Raw genomic sequence first — 22,512 nt, 5'->3', positions numbered from 1 at the left:
ACAAACTAGAGAAACTAACTCAAGAAGAAATAGAAAGTCTGAATAGAGTCAGAACAAGAGGCTGAATCAGTAACCAAACACTACCCACAAAGAAAGGCCTGTGCCCACATGGCTTTATGGGTAAATTCTACCAAATATTTAAAGAAACAATTATACCAATTCTTCACAAACTCTTCCATATAATAGAAAAGAGAATACTTCCTATCCCATTGAATAAGGCAAGTGTTACACTGATACCAAAACCAGATAAAGACATCAGAAGGAACTACAGACCAATACCTTTTATGAAAACAGATGCAAAAATCCCCACTGAAATACTAGCAAACTGAATCTGGAAACATACTAAATGTATTATACGGCTTGACCATTTGGGATTTATCCCAACTATGAAAGGTTGGGTAACATCCAAAAACCCATCAGTGTAATTCACCACATCAACAGACGTTTAAGAACCACACGATCATCCTCATAGACACAAAAAAAGCATTATGACAAAACACTCTTTCATGACAAAAATGGTCAACAAACTAGGAAGAGAATGGAACTTCCTCAACGTGATAACGGGTATCTAAAACCCACAGCTAGCATCACAGTTCATGATCAGATGCTGGAACTTCCCGACTAATGGTAGAAGACAGGACGTTCACTCTCAGCATTTCTATTCACTAGTGTACTACAGGTTCCAACTGAGTCAACTGGGCAACAAAAACAAAAGTTATCAAGATTAGAAACAAAGAAATAAAACAATATTCACACGTGAAAATAGCAGCAAGAATTCGAAGAAGGGCTGTTAGAAGTCAAACATCAATAATGGAGTCAGACTCCATTACAATTCACATCTGATGTTTGATGACTGAGAGGTGCCATGTTCCCCTTAATTGGATTTGAACTCATTAGCTAATATGGCACTCTATGAGGACTGCAGCATGAGGTGTAAAGAAAGTAAAAGGTTTTTGTTCAAGAGCCCAGTACTGTGTATTTTGAGAAGTGACATTAAACGCTTTGGTCATCATCTATGACATCAAGAACTTCAAAGGAGTATCTTAATGACGCCTTGTATCTTGGCTTTAGTAGGGCCAGACTCATGTGTAACCGTGATTTATATGTTTGGGTATCGGGGAGGCAAGATGTCCAGAGTCTTTCCCCCAAAGGCAGCTAACCTGGACAAGGAATTGTGGTTGCCATTGGTTGAACCAGACAGCCAGTTCATTGGTAATGGCCCAAATGTCTGTAAAATGGTGCAGATGGGACCGATACTGGCTAGTGCATCCTCCAGTACCAAGATGAGTGCTTGAACTTTGGCCAATTGTACTACTTTGGGTCCAATATTTATCATAGAAATCCCAGTGAAAGGAGGAAAAGCAGCCACCTTCCAGGAGTTCCATTATATGACACAGTGGCACTGTCATCTGCAAAATTTAGGAACTCGTGCTGTATACTCAGTTCATCTCAAGAAGTTCCCTGGGGGGTGTCAAGGGGTCTGGAATAAGGATGACCTCCTCCAGCACTGCACCATCTAGCAAGGGACTGAGGTCAGGCCAGGTCAGCTCCTCCTGCATGTGGGATGAGCCAGAGAGATCATGTTGTATCTATCCTGTAAATACCACTTCCGCTTCAGCCAGGAGGTCTCACTGGCCATCCTGAGGTTGAGGGACACTGCTTCTAGGACACTAGGCACACTGTACAGCTGGGTACTGAGAGTCACAGACTCAGTACCTGTTTGAGTATCTATTTCCAGGAAAGAAAAGTGTGCAGTACACAAATGCTACTCTAATGGCATGTAACACGGTAACAGAGGCACTTTCCTGCATCAGAAGCTCATGGGCATTTTATGGGAAGCATGGGTGATCCAGAAAGTCCAAGAGGCATAAAAAGAGGTTCCTAAAGCCTGTACAGCAAGAGTCTCTCAGGGACAAGATTGCCTCTTTCATTACAGTTTAGACAGATTTTAGAGTGTTTGGTCACGAAACACCACTGAAAGCGGATGATTTATGACTACATTATAAAATTTCTTTAAGGGAATATGTTGTCATCAGAACCTCCAAAAAAAAAAATAAAAAAATCTAAAGGTATTTATAACATTGAGGGCGTGGAGAGTGCCAAGAGCTGTTTTATGAATCAGGATAGATCAGTCCCTCAACTGACGAAAAAATTCTCAGGAATTTAACTGAGGAGGTGCGGCTTTGTACTAAGGATGGGACAATGACTCACTACGTTTTGTGAGGTCTTTTATGAGTATCTGTATGATCTGAATGACTGTGTCAAATGCATCTCCTCAGAGGAGCATGTCATCAATGTAATAATCTTATCTGTGCTCCTGAGAAAAGTTGGATGTGGTTAAGATCTCGCCTGCAAAGACTGTGTGCAATGGCGTAACTGAGGGGTGGGTTCACTGAGTTACATTTGTCAAGCTAATGAAGCGTGTCAGACATGTAATTTCATTACCTTTCTTGGGTCAGTATGTCCATGATGTACTACAATGGGTGCTGTGAGACCACATTGTGAGGTTTGAACGGCCTCATTGATGCCACACAAGAAAGGAGTAGAGTTTATGATTATCTTGCCCAGATGTGGAGCACAGAGGACTGAGGACATGAGGTTTATCAGCTGTCAGAGCTAGACAATCAAAAACATAGACGGACTATTTAATGAGGAAACACCAACAAAGAAAAACAAATAACTCTACACGCAGACACAAAAGAGTCAGACATCTGAAAACAAAGGGGGAAAAAAAACCACTTGTGAAAGCAGCAAAACAAAGGAACATTACCTATAGGGGGGAAACAATTGGAACAACAGTGATATCTCACGAGAATCCATAAAGGCTGTAAGAAAGTGGCACAATTATTCAAGTGCAAGAAACTGTTTACCCAAAATTCAATATGTAGTGAAAATATTCTCAGGAATAAAGTATAATTCAAGACATTCTCAGATGAAGCAAAATTTAGACAATTTGTCACCAGCAGGTATACCCTGAAGAATGGCTACAAAAATTGTCTAGACAGATTGTAAATATTCACGTCCCTGAACTATCAGGAGGAAAAAAGCACAAGAGAAGGGGTGAAAAATATAGGTATCGCAGTCCCCTCTTATCCATGGAAGATACATTCGAGCAACCCCCAGAGGATCCCTGAAACTGCGGACAGTACCAAACACTGTATCTACTAGCTTCTTTCTATACATACTTACCCATGATAAAGTGTAATTTATAATTTAGGCACAGAAACAGATTAACAACAATATCTAATAATAAAATAGAACAACTATAACAATATACTGTAATTAAAGTTATGTGAATGTGGTCTCTCTCTCCAAGGAAACTAGCACAAATTTCTTTTTCCTCCTCCACAATTTCACAGATAGAAGATTTGTTCTTACTATACATCTTACTGTAGAGTGACTTCAATATAATTTTTTTTTTCTCATTAAGTCAAGTACATTTACCTTTCCACTGAAAGGAAGCACTTTACGGATTCTCTGTGGCATATCCGAATTGCCAGCACTACTACTATCGTGCGTAGGGGTCATTATGAAGTGAAATAACGGTTACTTGAACAGAAGCACTGCAACACTCTGACAGTAGGTCTAAGAACCGAGATGCCTACTAAGGGACTGACGGTAGCATACACAGTGTGGAGACACTAGACAAAGGAATGACTTATGTCCCACGTGAAACAGTCTAGATTTCATCATGCTATTGAGGATGATGTACAATTTAAAAATAATGAATTATTTATTTCAGGAATTTTCAATTTAATCTTTTCGGACCTCAGTAAGTGAAACCATGGAAAGCAAAACCATGGATATGGGGGGACTACTGTATAGGCAACAGGTATTCCTTGTCTTACGTTTTCAAAACTGGTTTATGGCAGAAGCAACATTCAGATTGATACAGTTATTAGTATGCGGAGAGAAAATATTTGAAAAAGTTACATTATAAATGAAGGATGGTGAAAGGATGTACACTTTACTCAAACTAATAAAATGTGAACACTAGCAGCCTGCCATAATTTATGTAAAATGGAATTCCTAGAGAAAGCATTCAAAAATATATAAAGGAACACTTGAAAAACACTATAGGCAGATAAAAATGGAACTCTAAAAAATTATAAAGTAACGCACAGGAAAGAAAAAAAAGAAACAGAAAAATATAATAAACAGCAGGCTTAACCCTAACATATCAATAATTCCATCAAATGAAAGTGACCTAAAGACAACTTTAAAAGACAGTCAGATGTATTTATAAACAAACTGACTATATACTGTCTACAAGAAACTCGCCTGAAAGGAATGATGTAGAAAGTTTAAAAGTAATGGACTAGAAAAAGATATACCATGCAAACATTAAAATAAAATTTAAAAAAAGCTGAGGGGCTATAGTACTATCAGATAAAGGAGCCTGCACAGCAAAGAACATGGAGACAGAGAAGGACAGTACATAATGATTAAAGGAACAACCCACCAAAATGACATGTCAATATGAAACATGTATATAGCAACAACAGAGATTCTAAACATATGAAGCAAAAAATAAGAGATTTAAAGAGAAGTTGATAAATCCATAATTATAATCAGACCCTTCAACATCCCCTTCTAGCAACTGATAGAACTAGACAAAAAACAAGCAGATACACAACTTAACAAAACCATCAATCAACATGCTCTCATAGACATGTATAGAAACACAGTAACAGCAGAATACACATACTTTTCAAAACCCTACAGAACACGTATAAATATAGTCAATATCCTGGGCCATTAAAAAGAAAACAGAGGCCGGCCCTGTGACTCAGGCGGTTAGAGCTCTGTGCTCCTAACACCGCAGGCTGCCGGTTCAATTCCCACATGGGCCAGTGGGCTCTCAACCACAAGGTTGCCAGTTCAACTCCTCGAGTCCCACAAGGGATGGTGGGCAGCGCCCCCTGCAACTAAGATTGAACACAGCACCTTGAGCTGAGCTGCCTCCTGGATGGCTCAGTTGTTGGTTGGAGCACTGGCTCTCAACCACAAGGTTGCCTGTTCGACTACTGCAAGGGATGGTGAGCTGCGCCCCCTGCAACTAGCAATAGCAACTGGACCTGGAGCTGAGCTGAGCCCTCCACAACTAAGACTGAAAGTTGAAGCTGAATGGCACCCTCCACAACTAAGACTGAAAGGACAACAACTTGACTTGGAAAAAAGTCCTGGAAGTACACACTGTTCCCCAGTAAAATCTTAAAAAAAAAAAAAAAAAAGAAAGAAAACAGTTTAATAGAAATGAAATAAAGGGTGTTCTCTGACCACAACCAAATCAAACTGAAAATGAGTTACAGAAAGTTACAGTAAAATCTCCAAAGACTTACAAATTAAACAACACATTTCTAAATAATCTGTCAAGGAGGAAGTCTGAAACGAAATAACAAAAATACACTAAACAAAATGAAATGAAAATAAGACATATCAAAATTTGTGGGAGGCAGATAAAACAGCACTGAGATAAAAACTGATACCACTAAATGCTTACATTAGAAAACAGGAAAACTCTCAAGTCAATAATCGAGCTTCTATGTCAAGAAATTAGAAAAAGAACAAATGAAGCCCAAATAAGGAGAAAGAAGGAAACCAAATCCCATTCATGATATAATTCAATGAGAAAACTAGGAAAAGAGAATTTTCTCAACTTGATAAAGTACATTTATGAAAATCATATGGTCAACATCATATTTAATAGTGACAGACTGCATGCTGTCCCCCTCAGAGAACAAGGCAGAAATAACAATCTTTAATCTCACCATTGTTATTCAACATAGAAGTCTTAAAGACATTATGCTAAGTGAAATAAACCAGACACAGCAAAATAAACAGTGAATGAATCCACTATATTTACCTAGTGTAGTCAAATTCAGAAAGACAGAAAGTAGAACAGTGGTGAATAGAGCTTCGGGGGAGGAAGAAATGGGGAGTGAGTGTGCAAAGGGTAGCCTCAGTTGGGAAGATGAAAAAGTTCTGGAGAGAAATGGTGGTGAGGGTTGAACAACACTGTGAGTATATTAACCGTTACAAAACTCTATACGCACTTAAAATTATTGCAACAGTAAATTTATGTTATATACTATACCACAACAAAAAGAAAAGAAAAAGAAAGAAGTAACCCTAATTTTATTATAGCTACTAAAAAAAAATCACTTAATGAAACCCTTCCCACAAAGAAAAGTCTAGATTCAGAATTCTTTAGTGGTAGAGGGGGCATAGCTCTGTAATAAAGAAATTGACTACATAATGCTTCAGTGGTGAATTCTACTAAATATTTAAGGAATAAATAATATCAATTCTATTCAATCTCTTCTAGAAAATACTGGAAACAGTTGAACTCACTGTATAAGTATTACCATGATATCAACTAACTGAAACATTACATCTACATATATCATTGAAATATAGAGGTGCAAAAATCCTTAAAATGTTAGTGAACCAAATCCAGGAATACGAAAAATATAATATAGTATGAACAACTGCAGTTCACCCTAGGAATTCAAGGTTAGTTGAATATTCAAAACTCAATGTACTTGACAGTATTAATGGAATAAAAAAGAAATACCATGTGACTATCTCAATACTTAAAGAACATCTGACAAATTCAACAATGATCACTATCAATAAGAAACAAACAAAAATCTTTCAGCAGACTAGAGAACTTTTTGAAATGGATAAAGGACAGCTTTAGATCCTACAATTAGGGGTGGCCGGGTAGCTGGCTCGATTGGTTAGAGCACAGTGCTCATAACACCAATGTCGCCGGTTTGATTCCCACATGGGACAGTGAGCTGCGACCTCCACAACTACACTGAAAACAACGACTTGACTTGGAGCTGATGGGTCCTGGAAAAACACACTGTTCCCCAATAATAAATTGAAAAACTAAATATAAAATAAAACAAAAGGCAGACAAATACTATCACTTTAATGAATCAAAGATTCAATATTATCAAGATATAAATCCTTTCCAGATCATTCTATCTCAACCAGAATTCCAAGCAAAAGTCTTGAAGAAATTGATTCGAAATTCTAAAAATTATATGGAAATTACAAAGAACGTATAATCAAAATAATTTTCAAATTAAAAATATATTTGGAGGACTAAATCCTCCTTATTTGGTAACTTTCCAGAAAGCTACATAATCAAGAAGGTGCATTTCACACTCACAGAACCATTAAACGGAATAGAGTCCAGGTACAGAACTACATATATATGGTCAATTTGTTTTTGGCAAAGAACCAAAGCCAATTCAATGGAAAACTAATAATCCTTCCAGCAAATGGTGTGACTATAACTAGACACAGATATAAAAAAGTGAACCACAACTCTTATTTCACAGCACATAAAAAAATTCGCTGGCAGTGAATCAAAGTCCTACATGTAAAATTATAAAAATTCTTCAAGAAAATATAGGAGGAAATTTTAGTGACCTTGGATTAGGCAAAAATTTCTTTTAAAAGATTAAAAAAAAACATGAAATATATAGGAAAAACCAACAATAAATTAAAAAAAGAAAAAGTTGTGATCTTCCAAGACACGGTTAAGAAAATAAGAGCAAGCTCCAGATAGGCTGAAAACTTAGCAAAATATTTATCTAAAAATAGTCTTGTATTGAGATTATATAAAGAAATCTTTCAACTCAATATAACTATTTTAAAAAATATACTATCTTAAAAAAGGGGCTAAAGTTTCTAACAGACTTCAAGAAACAAAATGTGCATGGCCAAAAGTACTTGAAAAGATGATCAACTTTAGGGGCTGGACCGGAGGCTCAGGCAGTTAGAGCTCCATGCTCCTAATTCCGAAGGCTGGCTGTTAGATTCCCACATGGGCCACTGGGCTCTCGACCACATGGTTGCTGGTTCAATTCCTCGAATCCTGCAAGGGATGGTGGGCAGCGCCTCCTGCAACTAAGATTGAACACGGCACCTTGAGCTGAGCTGCCGCTGAGCTCCCAGATGGCTGTTGGTTGGATCGCGTCCTCTCAACCACAAGTTTTCTGGTTTGACTCCCGCAAGGGATGGTGGGCTACGCCCCCTGCAACTAACAAGGGCAACTGGACCTGGAGCTGAGCTGTGCCCTCCATAACTGGGATTGAAGGGACAACAACTTGACTTGGAGAAAGAGTTCTGGAAGTACACACTGTTTCCCAATAAAGCCCTGTTCCCCTTCCCCAATAACAGCAACAACAAAAAAATCTTAAAAAAAAAAAATAGATGATCAACTTTATTAGTCCTCATAAAAATACAAATAAAATCCAGTAAGATACAAAAATACCCACTAGAATCTTAAAAAAACACACAACAAAGTAACGGCCACCATGTAGCACACCGAGAAGCTGGCAGCCTGCAACCCAGAAGTGGGTCTCCACCAGACATCGAGTCTACTGGGGCCATGATCCTGGACTTACAGCCTCCACACTGTGAGAAATAAATGTTTGTTGTTTATTAAAAACAAAAATAAAAACCATAGTGACCTCCAATCCCACACGTAGGTGAGGATGTACAGCAACTATACCTATCAGACACTGCTAACGGGCATGCAAACCAGCACAGCCACTTTGGAAACATCAGGCAGGTTTCTATAAGGTGACCATAAGAACAATAATACCACACTTCGGAATATTTACACAAGACAAATGAAAACAAATGTCTGAACAAAACATGTACTTAAATGCATACTGCAGCTCTATTCCTAACAGCACAAATAAGGAAAACCCTACATGTCTATCAAGTGGTATACGGCTGACAAATTGTGGTGTACACATGCAAAGAAATACTGCCTAGAAATAAAAAGAATGGTGACATACACAAAAGCATGCATGAATCTGAAAAGTTAAGTGAAACAAAGAAATAGAAAGAAATTCTTCCATGGATTGGAAGATCAACACAGTTAAAATGGCCATATTACCCAAAGAAATATACAGATTTAATGCAATCCCCATGAAAATACCAATGGCATTTTTAAAAAAAGAAACAGAACCAAAAACATCATGATATTTGTATGAAACCACAAAAGACCCTGGTTAATCAAAGCAATGCTGAGAAAAAAGAACAAAGGCGGAGGGATCACATTCCCGGACTTCAAATTATTCTGCAAATAAGAAATTATCAAAACAGCATGGTATTGGCAGAAAAACAGACACACAGACCAATGGAACAGAAATAACAACCCACAAATAAACCCATATATATATGGGCAAGTAATTTTCAACAAAGGAGCCAAAAACATACAATGGAGGAAAGAAAGCTTCTTCAATAAATGGTGCTGGGAAAATTGGAAAGCCATGTGTAAAAGAATGAAACTAGATTATTTGTCGCCATACACCAAAATTCACTCAAAAGGGATCGAAGACATAAACATAAGACCTGAAACAGTAAAGGACATAGAAAAAACATTGCTCTTAGAGAGGGTTTTATTAATTTTATCTCAAAAGCAAAGGAAGTAAAAGCAAAAATAAATGAATGGGACTTTATCAAACTAAAAAGATTTTGCACAACAAAAGAAACTATCAACAAAACAAAGAGCAACCATCTGAATGGGAGAAAATGTTTGTACACAACAACTCTGATAAGGGGCCAATATCCAAAATATATAAAGAACTCATATAACTCAACAAAAACCAAACAATTCAATTAAAAAATGGACAGAAGATCTGAACAGAAACTCCTCCCAAGACAGACAAAGAGCCTACAGGTATGTAAAAAGATGCTCAAGGTCACTAGCTATTAGGAAAATGCAAGTCAAAACCAAAGTGAGATACCATCTCACACCTGTGAGAATGGCTATTATCAACAAGACAAGTAATAAGTGTTGGAGAGGTTGTGGGGGAAAAAGGAAGCTTCATACACTGCTGGTGAAAATGTAAACTGGTATAGCCAGTATGGAAACAGTATGGAGGTACCTAAAAAAATTAAGAACACAATTATCATGTGACCCAACAATCTCTCTTTTGAGTATCTACCCAAAAAATCTGAAAACATTTATCTGTAAAGATATATCAACACATGGAAACAACCAGTGGCCTTCGATAGATGATTGGATAAAGAAGAGGCAGTACCTATATACAATGGATTACTTGGCAATGGCAAAAGATGAAATCTTTTTTGCCATTTGTGACAACATGGATGGATTTTGAGATTATCATGCTAAGCGAAGTAAGTTAGATGGAAAAAATCAAGACCCATATGATTTCACTCAGATGTGGGATAAAACTGAAAGCAAAAAACAAACAATACAAACAAACAAACAGTCATAGACAACAGTATAGTGGTAACTGGAGGGAAAGATAGGTTAGAAAAGGGTAAAGGGGAATCAAATATAAAGTGACGAAAGGAGATGATTTCACTTTGGATGGTAAACACACACCGCAATATACTGGATTTTGCCATGTGTAATATGTACCTACATTTTTGATCCAAACTTTTAGGAGGAAAAAAAAAATCTTCTTTTAATTTTTTAATTCAAATATTTATTTGTTCACATTTATGTCCTTCTGTGTTCTTAAAGGAATTTCAGCATTTATTAATATATTATGGTTCAAGAAATTTTATGTAACAAATAATTACAAAACAGAAGAACAGATATAAGGTACAAGAAATTGTATGTACCACTGGCAAATTTACGACATTTACGCATCACCAAGAACTCATTATTGGTGCAAGTTCGTCATCAGTGCAACAAAACCAAATATTGTATTCCAGGGTATTATTTTGCATACGGATATCGTTATTGATTTGTAGAGTTATGCTTTTAACTCATAAGCAAAAAAAGAGAATTAAAAACTGTTATTTAGATACAGAATTAGTACTACCAATATATAATAAGCACCTTTATTTTTCTCACACAAATTTGGGCAAAAAACTGTGCATTATACACGGCAAAATACGGTACCAATGATCAACTACAGACTTGTGAAACTGAAACTTATATAATTTTATTAACCAATGTCAACTCAATAAATTGAATAAATTTTTTTTAAAAAAGCTAAGGAATACAGGCAAGGAAAAAGGGTGAACACTGTGTGATGTATATACAATTCTAGAAAAGCAAAACTATTTCGACAGAAACATCAGAGGATGATAGTGGCCAGAGAGAGGGATGGGAGGAGAAAAATGATGGCAAAGAGCTATAAGGAAAATTTGTGCGGTGATAGAAGTATTTTATGTCATTATTTTGGTGGTGGTGATCACCTAGACATTTTAAAAATTCATCAAATTATACACTGAAAATTACTGACTTTTACTTTCTGTTAATTACACGCCCTAACAAAGTTATTTGAATACTAAGGAGAGGAAAAAAAAAACCAGAATTGCATTCCAGAAGGAGTGAGGTGGTCAGGTCTGCTCACCCACGGAGACGAGGTGGCTGTAGTTCTCCAGCATCACATCTCTGTAGAGGGCCCGCTGAGCAGGGCCCAGGTGCTGCCACTCCTCCTGGGTGAACTCCACAGTCACGTCCTTGAAGGACACTGAGGCCTGTAACAGCATATTTCTTACTCAATCAAAAGGGTTCAGAAACAGGTGACATGGCAAATACCTTTGCAAACTAATTTCTATCAGATTTACTGTTCAAATTTTAAAATAAAATTTCATAATGAATGCCTACTATGGCCTGTTATTGTCTTACACTGTGAGGGTACTCACATAATTGGTACAAATATTAATCTCATGCCCTGATGTATTTGTATTTATTTCTAAATTATATACCACAGACTGTCAGTTAATACAGTAATGATAAGGCTTAGTGACTTGTGTTTTAGACAGTTTTATAACCAGGCTTCCTGTCACCTTTCCCTGTCTCTTAGTAGACTGTCTTGAGCACTCTCTAGGGTACACACACCCCCTTGGAGTTCTCTGCTGGGGTAATAGGGAACCAACAAAGAGACACAGGTAAGCACTGCAGATCGTAGGCATCATCAGACTTGCTTTCAGACGCAATGCTCCTTGCAAGAGTGGAGCAAGTTTTACTTAGGAAAATAGAGATCAATTTAAAGACCTCGACAACATTATGCAAAGTGGAAGAAGTGAGACAAATATCATATGCTGTCTCATATATGTGGAAAGTCTAAAAAAAAAAAAAAATCCTAAGCTCATACTGACAACAGATTGGTAGTTGCCAGTGGTGAAAGATGAGGGATGGAAGAAATAGGTGAACTGTTTTTTGTTTTGGTTCTTGCTTAAATAAGTTCAATTTAAAAGACAGAAAGACAGCACTGATATTTATTAAGAGAAATAAATGGAGAAGAAAAATTTGAAATTGATCTCTATAAGGAACAAAATTTTGATCATTATGTTTGTACAGGTGTACCCAGAGAAGCCACATGAGCAACTGGTTAAAGGTTGACGACATTGTGAAAAAGCTAAAATATATATACAGATGCCCTGAGTTCCAATGGGTAGAATTACACTTTTTTACCTTGATTCTGCTGTGAAAGTGAATCGCGTAATAATTACATGAGATATTCAACACTCCGTTACAAAATCGGCTCTGTGCTAGAGGATTCTGCCGAGCTGGTGGCTAATGTAAGTATTCTAAGCATGATGAAGGGAGACTAGGCTAAGCTATGATGGCCGGTAGGTTAGCTGTACTAACTCCATTTCTGACTTACGGTATTTTCCACTTACAACAGGTTTATCAGGATGTAACCACGTCATAAGCAGAGGAGCATCTGGATACACCGGTTTCTGCCCCTGGTTCCAGGCAGAGAACTCCTAAAACCCTTGTAAATTCCTAAGTGATAAGAGCACCTGGAGCATCTTTGGTTTTCATGAGATGACCCTGGGTGGGCTCCAGGATGGGCACTGGTCACCAGAGAGATCAAGTCATAATTGCAAGCTTGGAATTTTCAGCCCTGCCTCCCATTTCGGTAGAAAGGAGAGGCTGAAAATAAAGTTTGTAAGTGATCATGACTACATGATGACTCCTCCATAAAAACCCCAAGAGTGTGCATTTGGAGAGCTTCTAGGTTGGTGAACATAACAGCCATATATCAGGAGAGGGTTGCACCCCAACTCTACGGGTACAGGAGGTCCTGTGCTCAGGACCCACCCAGACCTCACACAATGTATCTCTTCATCTGGCTGTTCACCTGTATCCTTTATCATGTCCTTTAATATACGGATAATTGCCTTTCCCTCAGTTCTGTGAGCTGCTCTAGCAAATTAATCAAACCCCAGGAGGGGGTCCTGGGAACCTCAGATGTATAGCCCAAGGTCAGAAGCACAGGTGACAACTGGGAAATGCAGTTGGTACCTGCAGTGGGGTGGGAGCAGTCCTGTAGAACTGAGCCCTTTACCTGTGGCGTCTCATGCTATTTCCAGGTAGACGGTGTCAGATGAATTAAATTACAAGACGCGAGGCTGCTGTTGCAGAAATTTATTTGGTGGGGGAACACAACCCACACATTTGGTGACCAGAAGTGTCAGAAGTAAAGTATTCCATCTGAGTAGTAAAGGAGACATACAGGAGGGAAGATGACAGGGTTTCTCTAACTCAGCCATACACTGAGATTAGAAGAACAAAAGTTAGAGAATGGGCAGAGGGTCAGCGAGGCAAATGTTCTCCATTTGCACTAAGATCTCTATCAACATAGAGATGGAATTATACACTGCAGTGTTGGTTACATGATTTTGGAATATTAAAGGGAGGTTTAAAATTGATGTACAGCACCACTGTAATCACACACAAAATCAGAGCATATTTTAAACATAGAAAGGTCTATTCTAAAACTTTTAGGAAGAGATAAAGGATTTACATTATCCAATACAATTATGAAAACAGAACAAGGTTGGGAGGTTCATAATACTGATTTCAAGACTCACTTTAAAGCAACAGTAATCAAGACAGTATAGTATTAGCAAAGGATTGACACACATCAACAGAAGAGAATACTGACTTGAGAAACATAACCACAAACAATATAAAAGCAAATCATTCCCACAAGTGTGCTAAAGTAATTCAGTGGAGAAGGTACACATTTTCAACAAATGTTGTTGGAATATTAAACATGCATAAGCAAAAATAAATAATCCTGATCGATACCTTGTACCGAAAAAGTTAACTGAAAAAAACTGTAATTATAAATCTTACAAACACAGGAGAGAAAATCTTGAAGACATTGGTTTAGGAAGATTTCTTACACATGACCAAAAAAGGATAACTTATCAAAGGAAAGGTTTAAAATTTTTGAAAACTTGATTGGTTAAACACTTCTGCTCTTGGAAAGATACGTGGCGAGAGAAAAATATAGTACAGACCTATAATCTTTTATACACGGATTTGGTACTCAAAATCTTCACACAACAATCCCCCACGAACAACAGGCAATTTTTATCAAATCAAATACAGGGTAAAAAACATTACAAATGAATAAAAACAAAAAAAAGGTTGAAAGTGTTACATTCTTTTGATGAGGCTAATATAAGCATACCACCACAATTGGATGGAAACACGGGAAAAGGAAATGATACGCTCGCTTAACTGTGATACAGATACTCATTTATAAGTACAAGCAGAAAGATCCCAGCCAACTCATCAGCAAATAGGGTGTAAACAGGAAATCAACAATGAATTAATATTAAAAAATTCATTTTACTACTCATGATATTTACAGATTAAAGGAAATAAGCTATGCCTTTATTTCAACTGATACAGAAAAAATACTTAAAATAATTCAAAGTACATTCATGACTAAACTAAAATCTAAACAAAGCAGCAATTACATGGAATATACGAATCAAAGGTTACCTACCAAGAGCCCACAACAAACATCACAGCTAATGCTGAAACTGTGTATTTTCCCTCAACGCTGGCTTTATTTTTACTTCTCCGGCGTGGCCGGTTAGCTCAGTTGGTTAGCTAGAACGTGGTGCTCGTAGCACCAAGGATGCCGGTTCAATCCCCGCGTGGTACACTGTGAGCTGCGCCCTCCTTAAAAAAAAATAAACAAAAAAGCCCAACTAGCTACTAGATACATCTACTTCTCCTTTTGCATTGAATATATGTACCCTTATAAAACTCATAAATCCAGCACAATGGAAATGAATAAAGAGCTCACCTGAGGTGTGTTCATTCTGCTGCTCTGGGGAGAATGTAGAGAATTGGGGAGGTTCTGCTGAGAGGCCAAGGAAGGACCGTGCAGGGGCAACACCACCTGTCCACATGAGACGGGAAGTGGTCACGTGGGCTAAACCACACATCTTTTCATTGACTGAAGTTTACGATGGTTAAACGACAGCCTAGTTAATTTTCTGAATGATTAACATAAACAACTTAGTTACATTAAAGTACGTACAGGATAAGGCACTGCTCTTTCACTAATATTTACATAAAATACTCAGGCTGCATCATTTAACTCTTTTCCAATTAACACTGTTTACATCTCCAAGGAGAAAATCCTCAGAAAGCCCAGTAAAGGAATACAGAGGGCTTGAAGGCAAGATTTTTCATTTGTGTTAATTGGGTCACAGCTTCTCAAAATGTCCTTTCCATAAGGTAATTTGGGTGACTTCCTGTGAGAAAGTGAACGGCAGTTGTTTTCCTCCTGGTTCTGTCATAAACTGCCTGGCCCTTGATAAGTCACTGAAACTCCCTGGTCCAATTTCTTTAAAGCTTTCAAGAGTCATAAGGACATCAGCATGGAAACCCTTCATGAACCATCGTTTTGGGATTCTCTGAGGTCAGGACAAGTCAATAATGTCACATGGGCACATGTGAGAGCAGCACAGTGTTGTAAAGAGTGATGAGCCAGGAGGCCATTGAGCAAGTGGGGGCAGTTCTTCCACCCAGTGTCTGGTTACTGCTTTCCCCAGACCTCACCCTCACAAGGTCTCCCACAAAATGACCTTCCCTAGACAGCATACCAGAGCCACCCCAGCTCACCCCTCTCTCAAGGGTGACGCCAATTCTCCACTGTCACACCAGTGTGGTGGTTGCAACACATAGTATCTCCAAATCTGGCCCAAGGGATCAAGAACTTCTGACTGTGCAAATATAGGACATGCTGTTTGCTGTGTTCTTTTGCCTCAGCTCTGAAGCTCTGGTGAGGAGAGTAAGAACAGGGCTGTTCTCTTCCAGGGAACATTCCTGTTCCTGGAGCCCTCCCGATTCCTACATCACAGGAGCTGCTTTGTTCTAAAGTAAGTGCTTCCCAAAATCTGGGACCTGGCTCTGGGAAATAAATTCACATTAGGGCCACAAACCTGACACTCTTGGAATGCCTAAAATTTCAGACTTAAAACACAGACTACCTGCCAGTGCAGGAAGAGCTAGGAACCTCTGTCTGACCTAAGGATTCTGATGAGACCAGAAATTCCGGAATACACCTGACAGTGCTGAGAGTCCATTCACATTCACTTCCAGTTTTACCCACACGTCTGTAAGCATAGGTCACTCTCTTAAGTGCTGTGAACGGTGTAATGATGGTTTTAGGTAGGTGTGGCATTTAGATATATCCTGAGATTTAAAGCACATCTGCTCCTAATTCGGAACTCCATCATCCCGAGCTTGTGAGCTGAGCAATACGCTCCACCAACCTCGGCCTCGGTTGCTTTCTTTTATTCTAATGCAGATGGTTATGCCTACCTCATATACTGGATGTGAGGCTTACAAAAGCCACCCAGTGAAGAGAAAGACCTAAGTACCTTCTGAATATAATCGTAGTCGCCATTTACTCAGTTGGCTATTTGCTTTATAAGCGAGAACTTCTCTCTCAAAACGCAATTATTTTTCAATGAGAAATCGGACTGAGGCAGGTTCCTTCTGTCGGCCCTGCCTACAGGTGACAGAGCTGGACTTTAACCGGTAGTTTTAGCCCCAGAGCTCGTCTCTCACGCAGACTCACCGCCTGCGCTTTCTGGCTCTCACCGTCTCATTATAACCGCACTTTCCCCTCCTGCCGCTAAAACCGGATTTTCTCCCGACCAGCGGCTGCCGGGCCGCGCACAAGGTCCCTGCACCCCGTCCCGCACAGGGACCTGCTCCTGACCGGGCTCAGTCCCATCTGCGCCACGGGAACCGAAAGGCAGGGGTCCCCCCAACAGGTACCCGCGGGCTCTGCACTGAAGATCCCGCCGGGGGGATTCCCGTGACCTCCCGTCCCCTCCTCCACAGACACAAGTCCCCACGCGCTTCAAGCTGGGCCCAGGTCGCCCTAATTCCCCATCGACCCCGCATTCTCACTTTAGATTCTAATCCTCGCAGCCCGCGGGAAGATAAGATCCACAAAGTGCTCTCCGCGTGACCAAGGTCCGTGCGGAAGCCGGGAGGCGGGACTAGAGCTGCACGGAGGCCGACAGAGGCCGGAAGACTCATTCCCAGGGTCCTGCGCGGCCGCCAGTTCCATAAAGACTACATTTCCCATAAAACACCGCTGTCGCTCCCTGTCTCAATTTAGCGACGTTTCCACTTTTTTAGATGGTTGTAAAATGTTGGCCTTTACCATTTCTCTTGCTCCTGTTGTCTCACAATTCGCAAACGTTATGGGTTAAACTTGAAGTTTACTGCCAAATACTATGCGTGGTCTGGGAAAAAATTGCGATTGAATAAACAACAGCTGTTAAAGACATTGGTTACAAATGTGGAAACTTGAATGTGCAGTGGGTTCCCCTTAACTGTAAAAACAATATTGAAATAACAGAGGAAAACATGCTGGTTTATAAAGGCACGCAGAGTGAAGCATTTAACGATTGAAATTATATGTTTGTAAACTTATAAATATTCAGGAAAATCAATTAGACAAAGAAAATACGGCAAAATTGTAAGATTTTACATACATGAAATGGGTGGAGATAAATGCACATTCTATGGTTTTCTCAATGCTTGAAAATTTTGCAATACAGAGTGAAAAAAGAGGGAGGAGAATATGGGTACTACCTCCATGAGTATACGTACATTTAAATTGAAAGCTGCCATGGGAGTTTAAGGTCGGTGAGATAGCTCCTAGGAATAAGGCTGTGACGTGGGAATAAAATAATTAAAAATGGAGCACAGCAATACGAAAGAAAAAAGATTTTTGTCTCCTCACCAAACTCTAGCTAGGATTCTCTAAGCCTGCTTCTCAAATAGGACTATCAACTTTGGCCTAGGAAGATTTAAACAAAATACAGTGTGTAACAGCTTAAGGACTCATCCCTAGGATGACATTAAGCCCCCTTAAAGTGCCTGCCCGAGAAAAACAAGTCAGCCAAATAAGTTCTGTGTGATATCCAATGCCTGAAGTTAGGGCACCTGTCTCACAGTCTCTGTGAGAAGGTGGGAGTTTAATTTCAATAAGTGACAGTTAGAAAACGCAGGTGGATTTTACATGGACCACTTCCGCCTTCGTGCTTTTTGTACTTTTTCACTTCCCTCGCTCTGCTGAGCCCCAGCCCACCCTCTCTCTCTTTCTCCACATTTTCCCCTTTAAAGTCCCAGTCACCTGTGTACAAATCAAAGTGGAGTTTAGTTCACGCAAGACCCCTTTCCCTATTGCAGTTGTATATTACCAATTAAAATCTGTTCTCCCCAGTTTGTGTCCAATTTTGCTTATCTTTGATATATATTAATAAAAGGATAGCATCTATAAGCAGAATGGCTAACCTCAGGGAAGATAAAAAGGCAAATAACCATTCAAAATTGCGTAATACAGGAAAATATACACAACCCAGTATAAGAACATAGTTACCATGCAAGTGGTTCACATCCCAGAGATGATCCTATTTAAACCCAATATGACCATCTTGTTCTATTACCAAATAGGGCTGTGGTCATAATATTGTAGGAACTCTTGTTACTAAATTACGTCTAATGAGCATGTTTTTGGTAAAGATTTTATAGCATCAATTGTTTCTAATGACTGATATGTTTTTATATTGGATCTTACACACTGGGAGAAGAAGAAGAATAGAATCATCAAAATTAATGTAATCTATGAGAACATAGCATAAAGCTTTACTCCTGACATTAAAGAAAACTTGAATAAATGCCCGTTTTCTACATGAGAACGCTAAAGATTCCTTCCCAAAATTCAGATTTGATTCTCAAAATATCTTGTCAGCTTGTTTTCTCTCTTTGACATATTTTTTAACTTTTACCTAAAAGAACTATTCAAACGTCATTAGGACAAAAATAACAATAATCACAGAAGCCTTGAAAGAAAGAGAAGTGCCTGTCACACATTAATATACAGCTGTTGCTAAACCATTGAACAATTTTACTGCAACAATACAGGCCCAAGAAAAAGAGAAAGTGGGAAGGCAGAATATGTCTGAGCTGGCATCCAGAACAGTGGGCCAGAGAACCTTCAGTCACCTCGTTAGGACAACCAAGAAGACACTGGGACACACTAGGGCCACAAACACAGCTCTCATGTAAAATAAATAACTTTCACATTTAAATATGTCTAGGAAATTACTAATTCTTCAAGAAAACATAGGGTTTTTTGTTTTCTTAAGAAATTACTTTAAAAAATTTTTTTATTGGGGAATATTGGGGAACAGTGTGTTTCTCCAGGGGCAATCAGCTCCAAGTCATTGTCCTTCAATCTAGTTGTGGAGGATGCAGCTCAGCTCCAAGTCCAGTTGCCATTTTCAATCTTAGTTGCAGGGGGTACAGCCCACCATCCCATGCAGGAATAGAGCCAGCAATCCTGTTGTGCATAATTCATGCTCTAACCAACTGAGTCATCTGGCTGCCCCAAAACATAGGTTTTTATAAATATAAATACACAGCTGTAACTCCCTTGGCACCTTTTTAAAGAAATGCTCACCCTCACTAGATGTGCTTATGTCTTATATAAATGCATGACACCTGGTGTCAAAATTTCACTCAGCCCCACAACACACAACCTATAGTGGGTATCATCGAGTCTTGACCTGCATACATTCAACCCACCTCTTGGTCAAGGACCTGTTTTGAACTTGGAACAGATCTCTGTCAATCCCTTCTCCCCCATACCACACACACACACACACACACACACACACACACACACACACACAAGCTATCTTATATTAAGTATCTTTTCCTACAAATTTCCAGTTACTTCTTAATTTTAGTAAGACTGCTACCTTCACTTGGGTTCCAACTCTATGTAAATCAAAAAAATATCTTCAAAGCAAAGAGGTAGGGGACTGAGGGCCTAAAAGTGTGCATTTCTCAAGTATCACTACTCTGAAATTTTCAATGCCTTAAATCTTTTGCCTCCTATTATGTCAATTTTTATAGCACTAGATGGCCACACTGGTACCAGTTACTGTCCGTTGGCAGAGGTGAGATCTCAGGTATTTTTTAAAGCTGCACTTTTAAAAAACTGTGATAAAATATGCATAACATAAAGAAATTAACCACCAAAATTTGCATAAAATAATGTATAGTGAAAAAGTCACCTTCAAACAGACCCTTTGCCATTCAAGATGAAAAGGACCATATCAGGTACTCTTAACTAATCTGTGCGTAGACAAATGTAATGGTGTTGACTCTTGGATTCATGTTTCCCATTTAAGGAAAACTCATGCATCTAACTGGAATGCTCAACAACAAAGATTTGAAATTTTAAATTTCTAGGAAGTAAAACAGATGACATCTGTTATGGACAGCTAACCTAAGACCTGGACCACGCCTGTACAATCAAGACAATTTTTCCTTCTTTCCTTCCTTTAGTTCCTTCCTATTTCACAAATAATATGAGGCCAAGCACTCACTATAATGTTATTGTTTTATTTTCCCCCTTAATTTCTGCCTGGAAATATAACTCAACATGGGGCGTCTTCTTTAAACTGACTTGACAGGTAAAGACATGGAACTGGTTACATACATAGTCAATGACCAGCAATTTTATGAGATTTGGAAGAATACTTTTTCCTTGGGCAGGTATTGCAATAAATACATGATTAGGAATTTATCAAAAATCTTACAGGAATTGCTGGAGCTACAACCAAAGTAGTAGCCAACAAGGAAAAATCTATAAATTCCCTTGTGTGACTTATATTAGAGAACAGAATGGCTATTGATCACTGTGGATGGAAAAGGGGCCCCATGTTAAACCTGACAATCTCAGGAGACTGAAAATAACCATAAAGGATGGCATGAACATGAACAATTCCTAACTAAAATGGGCCATGGCAGGAAGTCACATCTTTAGTCTGTATCTTCCTTGACAAAGGTGAAGCTTGACCTTAAGTGAGCCTATCTATTGTCTTTTTGTATCTAAGATAAAATGCCCTTGGACTGTCAGAGTAATCCCTTTTCTTTCCCAGACCAGGAAACTACAGAATCTCACAGTGTTACTCTTCTCCCGATTACCATCTCTATGTGCTATAAAAAGTGATGTATTAACTCTCATGTATCCACCTATGTAGAACAAGTACCTGTCTCTCCAATTTGCTTTGATCCAAGCCCAGAGATTTCAACCTTTGCTTTCTCCCACCCTCTTCATCTACCACCTATGGATTTCACGTAACCCTTCTCTTTTGATTCTATGTATAAAATAAGCAGCAAACTGCTATTTTGCGGAGCATTTTCTCAATGTGTTGAGATTTTTCTTCACAAGCAATTGTAGTGAGTTTGGCTCCAATAAACTCTTCCAGGCTTTCTCTTAGGCTGGATGTTTTTTCGTAGATACAATCTGGCTAAACAAGGCAGGATTTGCTCTGGTGTTAATATACCTCCTGTTATACTTGGATAAAACACTTCTGGTGAAATAGAAGTGGAAGTAGATAAAATATGGGCACAAACCAACTGATTAAATATGGAGCACACTGACACCTCCTGGTTCTTTAATATCTTCAGTTGACCGCCCTCAGTTGTTGCCTCCTGGTTCAGGTCTATTCTTCAAACTGGACTTACCATTTTGCTTGTTAATATATGAATTTTTGCTGTTCTAAAACTTTGTTTTCCACACCTCAATGTTATAAAGACACCACTCTGAAAATGGTCGCTCAGCGTTTTGAGATGATCACTAAGGCCTCTGAGACTTCACAGGGAAAACCTGAAGAAACTACAGAAGATGTTTGCCCTTAAAGAAACATAATAGGAAAGACTTCCTGTGTTCTGAGGCAATTGCTCAAGTGTGGACTAAGGCTCCTAAGGAAAAATAAAATCCCGTTCCCTTCTGGGACATAACATGCTAGGAAGGAGTCTTCCTGACAACAAGAGACCAACAATGCTTTTAATAAGTGATCAGTGTTGCTTTCTGATGATTGATCAGTGAGGCTTCCAAGGCAAGACCTCAATCAAAGGGGAGAAATATAAAAAGTAACAGAAACAAAGCCACTTTAAAATGGATTTGGAGCTGCCATCCCAAAGGAAGTACCTTGCACATCTTATTCCCCAGACATTTGGAATGTTAAAACTGGGCAAAAGAACCTTTGCACTGGGCCTAAAGCAGCATTTCAGCATAACAAGAAAGCAGACATTATGACTACCGGGCTGAAATTTTAAAATATTCTTTAGAACTAGCATGACTATGGGCTGAAACTGAAAACATGCTTTAGAAATAGCATCACTGTTACCTTGTT

At 38.8% G+C, this 22,512-nt stretch overlaps 1 protein-coding gene across 1 annotated transcript in view; it reads right to left on the bottom strand.

Annotated features, from left to right (window-relative positions):
• LOC109438089 (uncharacterized) overlaps positions 1-17,344 on the bottom strand; it is a 37,447-nt gene extending 20,103 nt beyond the window's left edge. Inside the window, exons 1-3 of the mRNA XM_074331515.1 lie at positions 17,198-17,344; positions 15,075-15,170; positions 11,367-11,493 (exon numbers count right to left, since the gene is read on the bottom strand). Of these exons, the coding sequence (XP_074187616.1) occupies positions 11,367-11,493; positions 15,075-15,170; positions 17,198-17,329 (355 nt within the window). The 5' untranslated portion in view covers positions 17,330-17,344. The remainder of the gene's footprint in view (positions 1-11,366; positions 11,494-15,074; positions 15,171-17,197) is intronic.
• Positions 17,345-22,512: the final 5,168 nt, after the last annotated feature.

Source organism: Rhinolophus sinicus, linkage group LG04, assembly GCF_036562045.2.
Source record: "Rhinolophus sinicus isolate RSC01 linkage group LG04, ASM3656204v1, whole genome shotgun sequence".
Lineage (NCBI taxonomy): Eukaryota > Metazoa > Chordata > Mammalia > Chiroptera > Rhinolophidae > Rhinolophus > Rhinolophus sinicus.
Note: the sequence above shows the minus strand (reverse complement) of the source record. Positions and strands in the feature narration are given on the sequence as shown.